This window comes from Pundamilia nyererei, unplaced genomic scaffold (assembly GCF_000239375.1).
Source record: "Pundamilia nyererei isolate P.nyererei 1_Seehausen unplaced genomic scaffold, PunNye1.0 scaffold00280, whole genome shotgun sequence".
Classification (NCBI taxonomy): domain Eukaryota; kingdom Metazoa; phylum Chordata; class Actinopteri; order Cichliformes; family Cichlidae; genus Pundamilia; species Pundamilia nyererei.
The window spans coordinates 496,183-511,193 of record NW_005187681.1 but is presented as its reverse complement, the minus strand read 5'-3'; the positions used below and the strand labels follow the sequence as shown (position 1 = coordinate 511,193).

Genomic DNA, 15,011 nt, shown 5'->3' with positions numbered 1-15,011 from the left:
AATATTGCTAGGCTACTAGGAGTGTTGCATTCACAGTCTACACTACGCTGTAGGAATTTTTAATTTTTTAAAAATTAATTAATGAATTCATTTTTTGCGTTTTCTCTGTGTTTCTGCCAGGACCACAGGCAGGGCCACTCGCAGGTTGCTTCTGGGCCGCATTTGGCCCGCGGGCCGCCATTTGAATAGGCTTGGATTAACCCATACAAAAAAAGAGAAAAAAACCAAAAAAACCCCAAAACAAACAAAAACCAAAGAAAAAACCAAAAAAAAAAAACAACAATAAAGTGCTAGTGCTCATCCTTGTAGATTAATATTAACATTAATCAACATTAGTTAATATTGCTATTAATGACTACTTGCTCCTCGGTTGAAGTAAATTAATAATGCTGGAGTATCTTAAACGAAGTCTTATGAGGTGGAGCAGCCCCTGCTGGCAATAGCAGGAGAATTTGTGCACAGTCATATGGTGGACTACAAAGAGATTTCTCGTGCTGGTAACTTTTCTAAGTATTTAAGTAACGGTTTCCAGTAAGTAAAAAATCTATCTGACGAGCCTCTGAGGGAGAATTTTATCTTCTCCAGTTTTTGAAGTCCTAGGATGTCATGTAACCAGGCTTTGATTAATGATGGCTGAGATGATTTACACAACAAATTCTTTAAGGGCAACAAGAGAAGCAAAGGCAATAAGGTTATTTTGGATAGCTGTGATACGAAGGTTATTTGGTGGTTTGCCAAAAATAGCAATATGTGGAGTCGGAGTTAAATTTATACCTCATATATCTGAAATTGTTTTGAAGAATTGATGCCAAAATTCAGACACACACTGTGGAACCATCCTTTCACCTACACGATGGCGTACAAAGATCCTGTGTGATGTACCAAAGATTTCAAATTTTGATTCATCAGTCCATAAAACCTTCTTGATGCATTCTCAATCATCCAGGAAAACAAATCTCCAAAAGTTGATTCTTTTCATCTGGACGTAGCGTTTTGTGGGAGAAACGTTTCGTCATCATCCAGGTGACGTCTTCAGTCTCAGCTGAGGAGGGCCTAAGGGTACATCTGTCACCATCTTACAATGCTGTGATTGCAGCCATTCCCCAGCTCTCTGTGAATGGGACTCATGGACATTGATCAGTGGTTGTTGATCAGTGGTCATGAGAATTTGCATAATTATGATTAAGGAACTGACCTCCCAGCCCATTGTTCCATCAGTGGGCTGGTTTCAGTCATTATGCACATGTCCTGTTTATAAGATTGGAACCTGCAGTCAGCTGAGACTGAAGACGTCACCTGGATGATGACGAAACGTTTCTCCCACAAAACGCTACGTCCAGATGAACAGAAGCAACTTTTGGAGATCCATAAAACCTTCTTCCAGTCTTCAGTAGTCCATTGGTGGTGTTTCATGGCCCAGACAAGCCTCTTTGTCTTATTTTGACGTCTTAGAGATGGCTTTCTTGGTGCAGCTCGTCCTGTCAAACCTGAAGTTTTCTCTTCACAGCTGAAACTGAGACTTGCTCACTACGACCACTATTAAGCTGTGCTTGAAGCTGTTGTCCCGTGAGCCGCCATCACACAAGCTGTTAACTCTCAGAAACTTGTCCTCTGATTCAGTCGTGTCTTTGGGTCTGCAGACCTCAGTGCGCTCGATGGTGAAGGGAACTGTACTCACTGACACTTTGACTTTCTTTGCAGAAACCACATCACTACCTTTATACCATAAATGGAAAAACTGGGGTGTTCTAAAACATTTGACCGGTTGTGTATCTGAATCAAAAACAGCACGCTGCTAGCCAACCCTGGTTTATATATATGTTAGCCAAAACTTAAAGGAAGAGTGAAACACAGGTGCACACACACACACACACACACACACCAGATTGCACATGCAAGATACAAAACACACCCAAACCAACACTAAGTGCAGCTAGGCATGCATATATGGACACAAAACTTTGTATTCTCTTTAGATTGGATTTAGCAGACAAGGTAGATGGTCACATATGCTATTCATTAAAAAAACACATAAGGAAGTACATTAAAAAAGGGTGGCTGGTGCTATATATGCTTGATCTCTGTGTGATTTTTTTTCTTTTACCTGCATAAAATTCAGGACCATATACGGCTCCAACCATTGGATTCAGCTTCCAGCCTGCACAGGAGACACACATGCAAGCAAAACCGCACACACAGGATAAACGTTAGCATTGCTGCATGAAGCTGCACCTCTCTGCGGCTATATAACAAACCTTTTCCTTTAAATCACTTTGCTCTTATCTTTTGCAAATGCATCATTAATTAGAAACAGAATCACAACCCTTTAATTGTCATTAAACATCGGATGTTCAACAAAATTAGAAGCAACTCTCTGGTCGCGGCATTTAGAATAAAAAACAATAAAAAACAAATAATTGCTGACAATAAAAACAAATCTAAACAAACCAACTATGCAGATGTGCAACGTTTATACAAATGTGTTGCTCTGAAATATTGCACTCGTCTTGTGTGGTGGTGATGCGAATGTTTATGTGTGTGTCCTAGCCTTTTGTTTACCAAAGACAAATAAGAATGTCTGGCGGGGCAGTCCTGGGATGGTGATGAGGTCAAACATGTGAACAGCAGTACTGCATAGAAGGAACCTGGCTGTAGCACAGGGGGTAAAGCAGGTTGCCTGTTAGGTGGAAAGTTGGTGGTTCAATCCCTGGTACTAACCTCACAGTGTTCTTTGTATCCACTGGAGTGTGACTTTTAGCTAGAGTGCACCTCCATAGAAATAAAAAGTGCTTCGGTGAATGAGGCAAGTTGTATAAAGTGCTTTGAGTGCTAATGCAGACTAGAAAAGCACTATTTAAGAAGCAGTCTATTTACCATTTTTTGCTCCGTTGATATGAACTATTCAGTCTTTTTCCAATCACAGTGAAAGCTTCGTTCAGATTGCAAGCAATAAGTTAGATCCTTTCTGCGAACACTCTGCCAGGACTGAGGTTCTGTTGCCTTCTCCAGGTGGAGGCCTCTCTGCTCTCACACCTGAGTGCTTCATAGCTGAGTGTCTGAGCGGAGGCATCACTCCAGGCCAGAGAGGAGCCAATACCCCAAGTGGAGTTTAAGTATTTTGCATTTCTTTCATGAGGGAGGGAAAAGGGGAGCGGGAGAATGACAGACTGATTGTGCCACACCTGAAGCCACTGCATTGGTCTGTAGTGGAGAAGAGAAAGCTGAGTGAAGCTGCTGATTTACTGGTCAAGCTACATTCCAACTGCCAACAATGACTACAAGCTGTTCAGCTGCGTGGCAGGCACTGTAGGACCCAATTGCAGGACTCCGAGACAACAGACTAACTTAGAGAGACAGCTTTATTGTTATTTAGAAACTCTAAAAGAAATACAAAATACAATACTCAGAAAAGGAAGAAACTCGGAACCTGGAACTAGAAAAAGGTGGAAACTCTGAGGGAAAACTTGGAGGACACAGGGATACAAGAGGGAGAGCAAAGGAAGACTCAGACAACATGCTGTATACACAGCAGGTAAATGGATAATACAACTGAGAGGCACCATTAATAAAGACCATGAACCGAAGACTGTGGAGCTCAAACATAAAACGAACCAATAGAACAGGAGCACAAAAACAACCAAAAATGAGAAAAACCCTAAAACATCCCAAAAACTCAAAAATCTGAGTCAGTGATCCACAGACCATGACAGCTTTGGAAAGTGGCCGAAAAAATTAGATTTCAGATTAAAGTGGAGAAAATTAATTTTCTCTGAAGAGTGGCTGAGCTCTTTCTTAGCAAGAGTGTGAGGGAGATGGACTTCCCTGTTTGCTGTCCCTGTGATCCAAACATGGAGTAGAAAATGGATGGATGGATTGTATAGTGAACTTTCTTATCTGGACTGTCATAAACATTATCACTCTGCCTCCAGATGGAAGCATTTTAAGCATTCTTTATATGGTTTAAGGTAATAAACAATCAGTTAACTCGGTAACCCTAACTCTTGGTAAATTTTTCTCTTCTTTATTTTTCTTTATCACAAATGTCATCTTTCTTTCATGTTCTGAATGAAAAAAGAAAAAGTAATTATTGTACACAAAGTTAATTTGCTAAAAAAAAAGACATTGAGGGTGACTGACTGTAGCGCAGGAAGTAGATGAGGTTGCTGGTTCAAACCCTGGCTGCCCCCAGCCTGCATGCCAAATATCCTTGAATAAGATAGTAACCCCTCTGATGCATCTGAGCGAACTGTAGACTTTACAAACAGTGGATGGTCCTCTAGAGCAAAGGTGTCAAACTCCAATCTTCGATCAATATTAGTAGGTCATGCATGCTGCAGTAGCAACCCCTAACCCTACTCAAGTAAATTTAAATACATTTAAGTAAATGTTAAGTGTTTGGAAAATGTACTTCTAAAAGTACTTTTATTGCACCATGTTCATTCAGTCACGAGCTGCTGTAACATGGATCAAATGGCTGAACTGTCACCTCAGCATGCAGAGTCTATACAGTCTTGTAAATGACCTACTAATTTAATTAGATGTGCTGCTGCAGGGACACATGGAGAAGTTTCAGGACCCCGGCCCTCGAGCACTGGAGTTTGACGCCTGTGATCTAGACAAACACTGTGCAAACCCCACCTCCCCCACCGCCGCCCCAGCATACATGCTGGAGGTGTTCTGCGACACACGGTGATCCAAAGCCACACATATTGATGGTAAATGTGAAGTGGGCTTGATAGTAAAAGACTTTGAGGTGACAGACTGAAGAGACTACCAATAAAGATGTGTGATGTCAGGGCTCACTATGGCTCTGCACAAATAGGACAGAGGTGTGGTGTATCTGTAGAGGTACTAACACGTCTGACCACTCCCCCCCCCATTATCTGCTTTCTTTTCAGTGCTTTCTCCTTCCATCATCACAAAAGTGTGTGTAAGGGATGGAGGAGAGAAGCATGTACTCTAAAGGCCCTTCTCTCTCTGTTTATGAATGAGTCCTGGCTCTTTTTATTGGCTCTATTCCTTTATCCATTCACTGTGTCATCTATCACAGCATCATGCTGTGTACCACATTCTCCATCTACTTGAAATCGCTCCTCTCAGCTCTGATGGCCCTTTCTCTTTGCTGCTCTTTTCTTTTACCTTTTTACCGTCCATACGTGCTTTAGATTTCAGTTTGCTATTTGTGTTTGGTTTAATGCAAAATGTAATGCCTCTTGACAAATATTGGTTTCATTAATCAAATGTTAATTGGTTTGGCATTAAGGCACAATCTGGTGCATATTTGTATCTTTTAACCTTCATTCCACTCAAGCTTAGTCCATGAAAGGCTAATTGTTTACTTCTCCTCTCAAACAGCTCAAAAAGGTTCTTGTTAAAAACAGTGAAGAAAATGCAGAGAACTCATGATCAGGAGAAGAAGACATGAGAGTGGTAAAAACATGAATGGAAACTTTACCGTTTGTGTAAGGGTTAGCCATCTTTTTGTTCGTCATTACTCTGGCGGTGGCATTGTTCACCTGTCAGCAGACAAAAAAAAGGTGTATAATAAGACAGTGTAAGATATACAAAATTAAACATACACAAAAAAGCAAAAACTGAGCTTGCAATTAATAACTGCTAATAAAACCACTCTCCATGCAATGCTGGTATTTTGTCAATTCAACAAGTGAGGGTACATGCACTCAGTCTAATTGAAAGAATCAATCATAACATTCAACATCAGATAAAGAAAAAATACAACAGGGAGAAAAATTTATAAAACAAATTGTTGTTTCAGTGTCATATCTTAAAATATTTTGGGGTTATTTATGTTTCAAAATGCAGTTTCCATAATAATGTTAGTGTTCCTGTTTCTCTGATATGCATGCTGCTAATTCCACTGCTTTGTAATACTAAACAACATCTGACTTATATTCCTTCAGAAGGATATAACTTGCGTTAATGAAGAGCGCACTTATGAATACGGAAATTAGTCCCCTGTTCTATCCCCACTAACCTGTCAACTGATCACATGCATCTGACTGTCTCAACAGTATTAGGCTGCTCCACACAACAAAACCTGTAATGCTGGACAAGTTCAGCCCGAAAACTGATTCTGAAGAGGAAAACGGATGTTTATGACTCAGGGCTGGCATTATACACATTACACTAATCTGTGGTTGTTAGCTGTTTCATTATGTATCTTCTAGTTCAGAAAAAACTGTAATGACGGGTAACAAGATTAAAGCCTGAATATCACCTGTGATTTATTTTTACCTGGTCCCATTTCTATCTAAGAGCATAACAAGTTGAACTCACCCTCGTACACCCTTCATGCAACTGCCCGAATATCAGTTACAAGTATTTGCGACAAACTGGATGTAAATTGACAGATTTTCCAAGTCAGTATTTTCAAAGTAGAAGAACTTCGCATTTAGACATTAGTCTTAAATATTTTAAAACTGAAAATTATGAAGCGTGAAAAGACTGCAAAACTTAAACTTGAGGTGCCAAGGATAAGGAACTACCGGAGAATAGTTTTAACAAGGAGCAAAGGACTAGCAGTGGGAAAATACTGTAAAATACATATTTCTAACTTAAATAAAACACAAACACATAACACAAAGAAAAAAAGAAAACAAATCTCATGCACATGGCACAGGCACAAGTATACGTGAGAGGAGGCAAAATGTATCAAAAACACTACCACAGTGCTGAATCGGTGTCTTTCTCACACACGCACACTTACGGATCAGGTTCAGCATGCAGCGTTCAAGGTGCAGCAGGCAGGGAGAGAGGTGGAGGAAATGATGAAAGAAAAGAAGAAAGGGGTGGAGTAAGTGAGGAAAGTGGGGAGTATGTCAGGAAATATTAGGCAAGCGAAAAAGGGAAAGAGATTCAAGGGGAGGAGAAGGGGAACAGCAGAAGAGGGGGAAAGGAGTAAAGGGAGACAGGAAGCACCTCTATTTTTCGTCCCTCTACGATTGTACCATTTAGTTTCTCCCGTGCATGGTCAGCATCTGCACTGGTTTCAAATGTTACAAACCCAAAACCCTGCAGTGGCCCGGAGGTGGGGTTGAAAAATCAAGCAACAAAAGAAGGACGTCCAGAAGTAAGATGATGAAACAAACAGGGAAAGATAGAGAGAAGAAAAAGACATAAAGGACAGATGAGAGAGCTTCAGGTCTGAATCACGCAGAAAAGCCAGAGAGACGTCACGCTGATCACACAAATATGGGAAACAGCTGGAGTCACACTGAAGAAAGGTGGAAACACAGGACTTAGATGTTCATGTCATTATATATACGTGTGTTGTTGTGTGTGTGTGTTTGTGTGTACACGCGTACGTGCGCATAGTTCTGTTCACTTCATTTCAGTTTTATTTATATAGTGTTAAATCACCACAACCATTGCCTTGAGGTGTCCACAAATAGAGATAAAACAGAGAAAACCCCAACAATCATACGACCCCCCATGAGCAAGAGCTTTGGCGGCAGTGAGAAGGAGAAACTCCCTTTGCACAGGAAGAAACCTCCAGCAGAACCAGAGTCAGGGAGGGGCGGCCATCTGGCACGAGTGCTTGGTTGTGAGGGGAGAAAGACAGAACCAAAACATGGTGTGGAAAAGAGCCAGAGATTAATAATAACTAATGATTACATTCAGAGTGATGTGTAAGCACATAGTGAGTAAAATGATGAATTAAAAAGAAACAGTGCATCATAGGATGCCCCTAACAGCATAGGCCTAATGCAGTGTAACTAAAGGAGAGCTCAAGGTCACCTAATCAAGGCCTAACCTAAAGTTTTATCAAAAATGAAAGGTTTAAACCCAATCGTAAAAGTGGAGAAGATGTCCAAAGTGTGAGCTGCTATCACAGAACAGGGGTCTCAGTGTCATGCTTAGTCTTGTGGCAGGCAGGATGTAGGACCCAAATGCAGGACTCGAGACACGTGGGGATGAACTAAAGGAGGTAGCTTTATGGCGCTGTGAAAAACTCAAATACTAAATACAAGAAACAAAGCATAACACCTAGAAACTAGGAAACCAAGAACCCAGGAAACTAGAAACAAAGAAACTAGAGATTAGGAGTTGACGAGAAACAACAATGGAAAACAGGAGCACTGTGAGGTAATGATGCGACAACGGGCAGAGAAAAACACAGGGCTTAAATACACAAGGGAGTAATGAGGGAATGAGACACAGGTGAAGAGCACAGCTGGTAATCACACATAACGAGAAGGAGGGGAAGCAAAAGTGAAAACAGTGAGTATGGAGCCAGACTCTCAAAGTAAACCAGGAAACATGAGAAAGCATAAAGACGCAGACGTGACATTGAGACATGGAGACATGACAGACTGGGGACACATGGAGACAAGCGTGACGGGACATAAAACGTGCAACATGGAAAGGCATAGTAACAGAAAGCTAAAGACTAGAAGCTAACATACACGAAGAACAATAAGAACCAAACCCATGAATCAAATCTAAATCTAAATCAAAGAATATAAATTAATCAAAAAACACAACACTGGGTCACAGACACAGTGTTGTGACACTGAAAACTGAAGGCTCTGCCTCCCGTTCTACTTTTAAACACTCCTGGAACCACAAATAAGACCACAGTCTGAAGCGAAGTGCTCTGTTGGGGTGATATGTTATTATGAGGTCAATGCGATGAGAAGAATTTTAAATTCAATTCTGGATTTATAAGTGAGCCAATGAAGATACGTCAGTATAGGAGAAATATGCTGTCAGTATTCTTCTGTAACATTTTGGATCAACTGATGTCTATTAGACAGATATGATTCAAACCACCACGACACAGTACCTGTAATACCTACAGCGTGCTATAATTGCAGAAATAAAATATAGACAACAGTATCGAACGCTGCACTGAGGTCTAGCAGGACAAGCACAGAGATGAGTCCACTGTCAGAGGCCATAAGAAGATCATTTGTAACCTTCACTAAAGCTGTTTCTGTGCTGTGATGAGCTCTGAAACCTGACTGAAACTCTTCAAATAAACCTCTGCAGATGATCTGTTAGCTGTTTGACAACTACTCTTTCAAGGATGTTTGATATGAAAGGAAGGTTGGAGATTGGCCTATAATTAGCTAAGACTGCTGGGTCTAGAGATGCTTTTTGAGTAAAGGTTTCAATGCTGCCAGTAACGGCAGGACTTCTTTGAGCAATCTGGCAGGATTGGGGTCTAAAAGACATGTTGATGGATTAGTGGAACTAATTAGTGAAGTTAACTCAGAAACATTTAAATTTTGTTTGTGAAGAAGAAAAGAGCAATTCAAATCTTCCTGGTAGAAGAGAGGGTTATTTCTCTGCGCCTTTGGGTTGGGGAACGGGTTATGACGGTCGTCTGTGCTTATCAGCGAATGATGGTTCAGAGTACCCGTCCTTCTTGGAGTCCCTCGGCAGGGTGCTGGAGGCTGAACATGAGGAGTCTGTTATCCCACTGTGAGAGTTCAAAGCTCATGTGGGCAATAACAGTGAGTCCTGGAGGGACATGACTGGGACAATCGGCCTGCCAGATCTGAACCTGAGCGGTGTTTTGTTACTTCTGCACAAACCACATTTTGTCCATCACAAACACCATGTTTGAGCATGAGGGTTACATGTGGCAACAGGACACTCTAGGCCAGCGGTCCCCAACCCCCGGGCTTCGGACCGGTACCGGTCCGTGAGTCGTTTGGTACCGGGCCGCGAGAGTTGAGGCTCAGGTGTGAAATGTATAGTTTTCAGGGTTTTTTATCAGTTTTCAGCATTATTTTGTTATCGTTTTTATCGTTAACTCGGTTTTCCTGGGTCTTTTCACGTGTGTTATGAATAAATCTTCTTTTTTCGGTACCGGTACTAGTTTTATTTTGTTGTATTTATCCGCGACACCTTAAAGGCCGGTCCTTGAAAATATTGTTGGCCATAAACCGGTCCGTGGCGCAAAAAAGGTTGGGGACCGCTGCTTTAGGCCACGGGTTAATGGTCAGTTTTGTAATTGTATCAACAGATCTGGGGCCATATGTTTTGGACACTCAGGTAAAGAGAGGGGCTGAGTTGTCAACTGATCGCCACCTGGTGGGGAGTTGGATCAGGTGGCAGAGGAAGATGCTGGACAGACCTGGTGTGCCTAAACATACAGTGAGGTGTGAGGAGTGAGTCAGTGACCTAAATTCCTGAAGGCCCTGGATGTTGTACGGCTGTTTTAATTGACATGCCTCTACAATGTTGAGTGGAGATCAGGGGTGGAACCTCTGGGTGTGTGCCAACTACAGGGGGATCACACTCCTCAGCCTCCCTGGGAAAGTCTATGCCAGTATGCAGGAAAGGAGTGTCTGTCCGTTAATTGAACCTTGGATACAGGAAGAACAATGCGGTTTTCATCCTTGTCGTGTAATACTGGAAGAGCTCTTTATCCTCTCAAGGACACTTGGGGGTGCAAGGAAGTTTGCCCAACCAGTCTACATGTGTTTTGTGGACTTTCAAAATGCATTCAACCATGCCCCTCGGAGTGTCCTGTAGGAGGAGCTTTGACAGTATGGGGTGTCTGTCCCATTGTTATGGGCCATTCAATCCTTATACAACCATTGCAAGAGCTTAGTCCACATAGCCGGCAATAAATCGGAGACATTTCCAGTGGGTGATGAACTCTTCCAGGGCTGCCCTTTGTCACCGATTCTGTTCATAACTTTTATGGACAGAATTTCTAGGTGTAGCCAAGAAAGGCTTCCACTTGGGTGGTTTCAGAATCTCATCTCTGCTTTTTGCAGACGATATGATTCTGTTGGCTTCATCAGGCGATGGCCATTCACAGCCGACTGTGAAGCAGTAGGAATGAGAATCAGCACCTCCAACTCTGAGGCCATGGTCCTCAGCTGGAAAAGGGTGGAGTGCCCACTTCAGGTCAGGGACAAGTTCCTGCTCCAAGTGGAGGAGTTTAAGGATCTTGGGGTCTTGTTCACAAGTAACAGGAGAACAGGAGATTGATAGACAGATTGGTGCTGTGGCTGCAGTGATGTCCGTCGTGTTGTAGAGAGAGCTGAGTGTAAAAGTGAATCTCTCATGTGACAGGGATGCCTCCTGGGCACCTCTCGTGTAAGGTGTTCAGGGCAAGTCTCACTGGGGGGAGGCCAGATCCAGGACATGCCGGAGAGATTATATCTCTCGGCGGGCCTGCGAACACCTTGTACCATACCACCACATTAAAGGAATGCTTGGCTCAACAGAGCCCCGATTTTTGTGTCAGTCTGGCTACAAGACAAACCGATCAATGGTACTTGAAATTGTACTTGCTCATAGGTGTTCCAATGATAATTGAGATTCTCTCTCCAATAGTGTAGGATCTTTCTCTTGCAATCAAAAGCACCTTGAGAAAACTTTTGTTGTCAAAAAGTGCAACATAAATAAAACCGAAGTGAACCTGTAGCTCCACCTTTAGGTTTAGACCAGGGGTGTCAAACTCATTTTACATTGCGAGTCACATTTAGCCCCTTTGATCTCTTTCTGTCAGTGCAAAAAAGATACATATTTAACAGTTTTTCTACATGATGAAGGAAAATTTGCTATGACAAAGAACTCTTTGAACTTTAACAAAATAAATGTGTAAAATTACAGAAAAAGTTTTGGTAGCTCATTACGTGGAACTATACAGTTTTTTGTTTTTATTTTTATTTTTTTTGTAGTTGTAAAAAAAAGACATTTCAACAGAAACTTTTCTGTTTTTGCACAAAGTTACAGAGTTTTTATTAGAGACAGAGCTAAGTGTTTTTTAATTTGGCATAATTTGCAAAAGTTGAAATTTCTTTGGTGTTTAATAGCAGAAATGAGTCTTTCTTGTCAGATGTAATTTCTGGGGGACAAAAAGAGCGACTGGCAACATTGCACACAGCAGTGGATTGGGGTGTATTAAGCAAGCAAATAATGCAGAAAATAAAGATTTTTGGTGGAAATTAAACTGAGAGATAGAGCTGTGCAGGAATTTATTGAGGGGAAAGGAAGAAAGCAAAAGTAAGAATGAATTCATTACAATGTTACTCAAAGATGAAGTGTAGTTTTGATCTTCTTTGCTGCTGGTTCAGTGAAACCTGCAGTTTCAGAATCAGTAAAATGTCAGCACCTGACTGCATGTCCATATGTGTTTTGCCACGCTTTGTGTTTACATCTTCTTGCGGAATCTGTACCTGCTCTTTAATCATTTGCTGTTTTAGCTGTTTGGTGGTTGTTGACATGGTTTTGTGGGCTTTTAGCTGAGATTCTGATGCTTCTGTGGATATCACACTTCTATATTGGAATAAAAGATCTGATGGTTCATTCTGTTAAACCACCTGTTCTCGCTTTCGCCTCGCTATCGGTGGCATTGGGTTCCAACAAGTCAATTGTTTATTGCCTAATTACTGTGTGTAGTATGAATGGTCATGGGAGGTTTTTATCAGTAGGAAAAGCTGTAAAACTTGAAAATACAGTTAAAAGTCCAAAACACATGCTTGTGCTTGTTTGTGATTAGCAGCAAATCAAACAGGTTAAGAATAAAAATTGCTTCAAGTGGTCTCTTCCTCACTTGCTTATTGGGACGATCCTGCACTTCTCCACAACTGGTGCTGGTACATTAAATTCTGTTCAACAAGGTGCACGAGCACACAGGGGAAGTATGGGAGGAGGTTGGGTTGGACAATCCAGTGTTAGGAATACATATGGACTAATAGGCTGCTTTCAGTGTGCAATGACTGGTCTGTAGTCTGTACAATTAAATCGAGAAAAGAATAAAAAATCATATTAACCCATCGGCTAACAAATGCGTCAGCATACTGGGCAAATGCGCAGTATACAAGATTACCAGTCCAGTTCTGCCATGACACGAAGAATACTAGAATCCTGCTGTCATCTTAAAAAAATAGCAAAGATTCATTGTTTGTCCAAATGTACGGCAGGTAAGTAAAGTGCCGAAGCCGCCCGGAGGAACATGTCGCTGATAGGACAGTAATTACTGTTAGGCAGCAGGAATGAGCTGTGATGACAATGAGAGAAGTGAAGGACTGCAAGAGAAACACAGGAAACGGGACAAATACAATCAGCAGGAACATTTTATGTTTGTTTGAGGTGTGTTCGTGAACGTTTTATTACATTGCACTTACCTTGGAGCCTCGTTCATTAAAAATAATCTCCACGTCTAAAATCTTTCCAAATTGCTGAAGAAGGGAAGAAGGTGGGTGGGGCATAAAGACAGAGAAAGAAAGACGGAGAAAATAATTAGACTATAACACAAGAAATACTTTATTTATGTTTAGGAAAATCCCCTATTGCTTTCTCCAGCTGGAAAATGAAGTATTTTAAAACCATCTTTAAAAAAAGACAAGTAGTCTGTACCAATAGTAGCATTAGGAAATTATCCATTCACTCTTAGTGCTGTTTAATCATGTGTTTGGCTGATCATAGTAATAAAGAGGTTTGAGTGAATATGTCTGCACTCGAGAAAAATGAGCACAGTGGGAAGGTAGTAGGCAGTTGAGTAGCAACACCCCATCATGGCTATTTGTTTTCTTAGTATGCATACCACCACTGCAACTGCCTGCCAGATCTCACCTAATCATGCATTTGGCTTCTACAGCTTCCCACATAGCAAAATGGATCTGGCCCACACAATGTGCTTACACATGGCCCAAATATCGCAAAGAATGATGGCCCTTTGGTGGCCCACATCTGGTGGCCAGTGGTGACCCACACATGGGCCAGCACAAGGCCAGGTGCAGACACACTGCTAGCCCTGTGCTGACTCAGAACAGTTTCAGCTCTGGCCCCAGATGTCAGCCTAATGTGTACCTTAATCAAGCCATGTAATAACAACATGTGCCAGAACATAATAGTGCAAAAGCAACATGACAAAACTCTGTTCAGACAGTGAATGGACTGATTCTTATATAGCGCTTTTCTACTCTCACAGATTACTCAAAGTGCTCTATACAACATGCCACATTCACCCAAACACACACTTTCTCTAAACTGAGTGCTTCACGACTACATTCATACACATTCATACTCTTGACATGCAGACTGGAGGAGCCAGGGATTGAACCACTAACCATCCAATCAGTCGGTGACCTGCTCTACCTCCTGAGCTACAGCTACCCAGTAGTAAACATGAGTAAACCCTCGCTAGGTTTTGGATAAAGTGTACACTCACAAACCTGATAAACCTGCATTTGAAACGTTGGCTACCATAGCAGTATAGTATTGCAACATGGCATTTGGGTCTTCTTACTAAAATAGGAAAATAGGAACATAAATAGTGCCATCATTGCCAGACCTGGCCCACATCTGGTTGACATACACCCTGCCATGACACCAGTCAGTCAGAATGCTATGAGCCTGGGCCACATCAACCAACCACAATCAGGCCAGATGTGGCATGCCATCACATAAACAGTGTCATCTACGCCAGGCCTGGCCCATATCTGGATGACATATCACTTACCCATGCCAGAAGTCAGCCAGCAGTGCAGGCTTGACACCAGGTTCGGGTCAGACCTGGTCAGACCTGTCTGCTATGTGGGCTATCTTTAGATCTAAGTAATAGTTTTAATTAGCTCCATGTTTCATTTTATTTGGCTAATTGCTACACACTCCGACACACTGATGTCTGTGGTGAGTGTGAGACTGTCAAAAATATAAATACACTAAACATGTAAACACACCAGTATCTGCAGCAGGAACAACTGTAATTTGAGCTATTCTTGGCTAGGTTATACAAAAGCGAGTTAGGAAAACATGCAATTAATTTGAACTGTAAAGTATTTGGGGCTGATTTATGGACCCATCCAATACAATAGAATTCTAAACAACTTTTTAAAAACAACAGTGGACAAAATACTGTACAAATCACCAAAAGAAAACAAGACAAAGCAACACAAACAATAATAAATACAAGGTAAGATCGTCAAAGGAGCTTGCAAAGAAAAGCGTCTGGACTTCTTTAAGTTGCTTGAAGACGTTTCACCTCTCATCCGAGAAGCTTCTTCAGTTCTAAGGTCAAA

General features: G+C 41.6%; 1 protein-coding gene across 4 annotated transcripts in view; it reads right to left on the bottom strand.

The window, feature by feature from the left end:
* The window catches only part of rbfox3a (RNA binding fox-1 homolog 3a), a 454,518-nt gene that overhangs the window by 48,899 nt on the left and 390,608 nt on the right, over positions 1–15,011 (bottom strand). For all 4 annotated transcript variants that reach the window (XM_005750610.2, XM_005750608.1, XM_005750612.1 and 1 more), the window contains 4 exons: positions 13,116–13,169; positions 6,940–7,032; positions 5,456–5,516; positions 2,105–2,158 (listed from right to left, as the gene is read on the bottom strand). In XM_005750610.2, the coding sequence (XP_005750667.1) occupies positions 2,105–2,158; positions 5,456–5,516; positions 6,940–7,032; positions 13,116–13,169 (262 nt within the window). The remainder of the gene's footprint in view (positions 1–2,104; positions 2,159–5,455; positions 5,517–6,939; positions 7,033–13,115; positions 13,170–15,011) is intronic.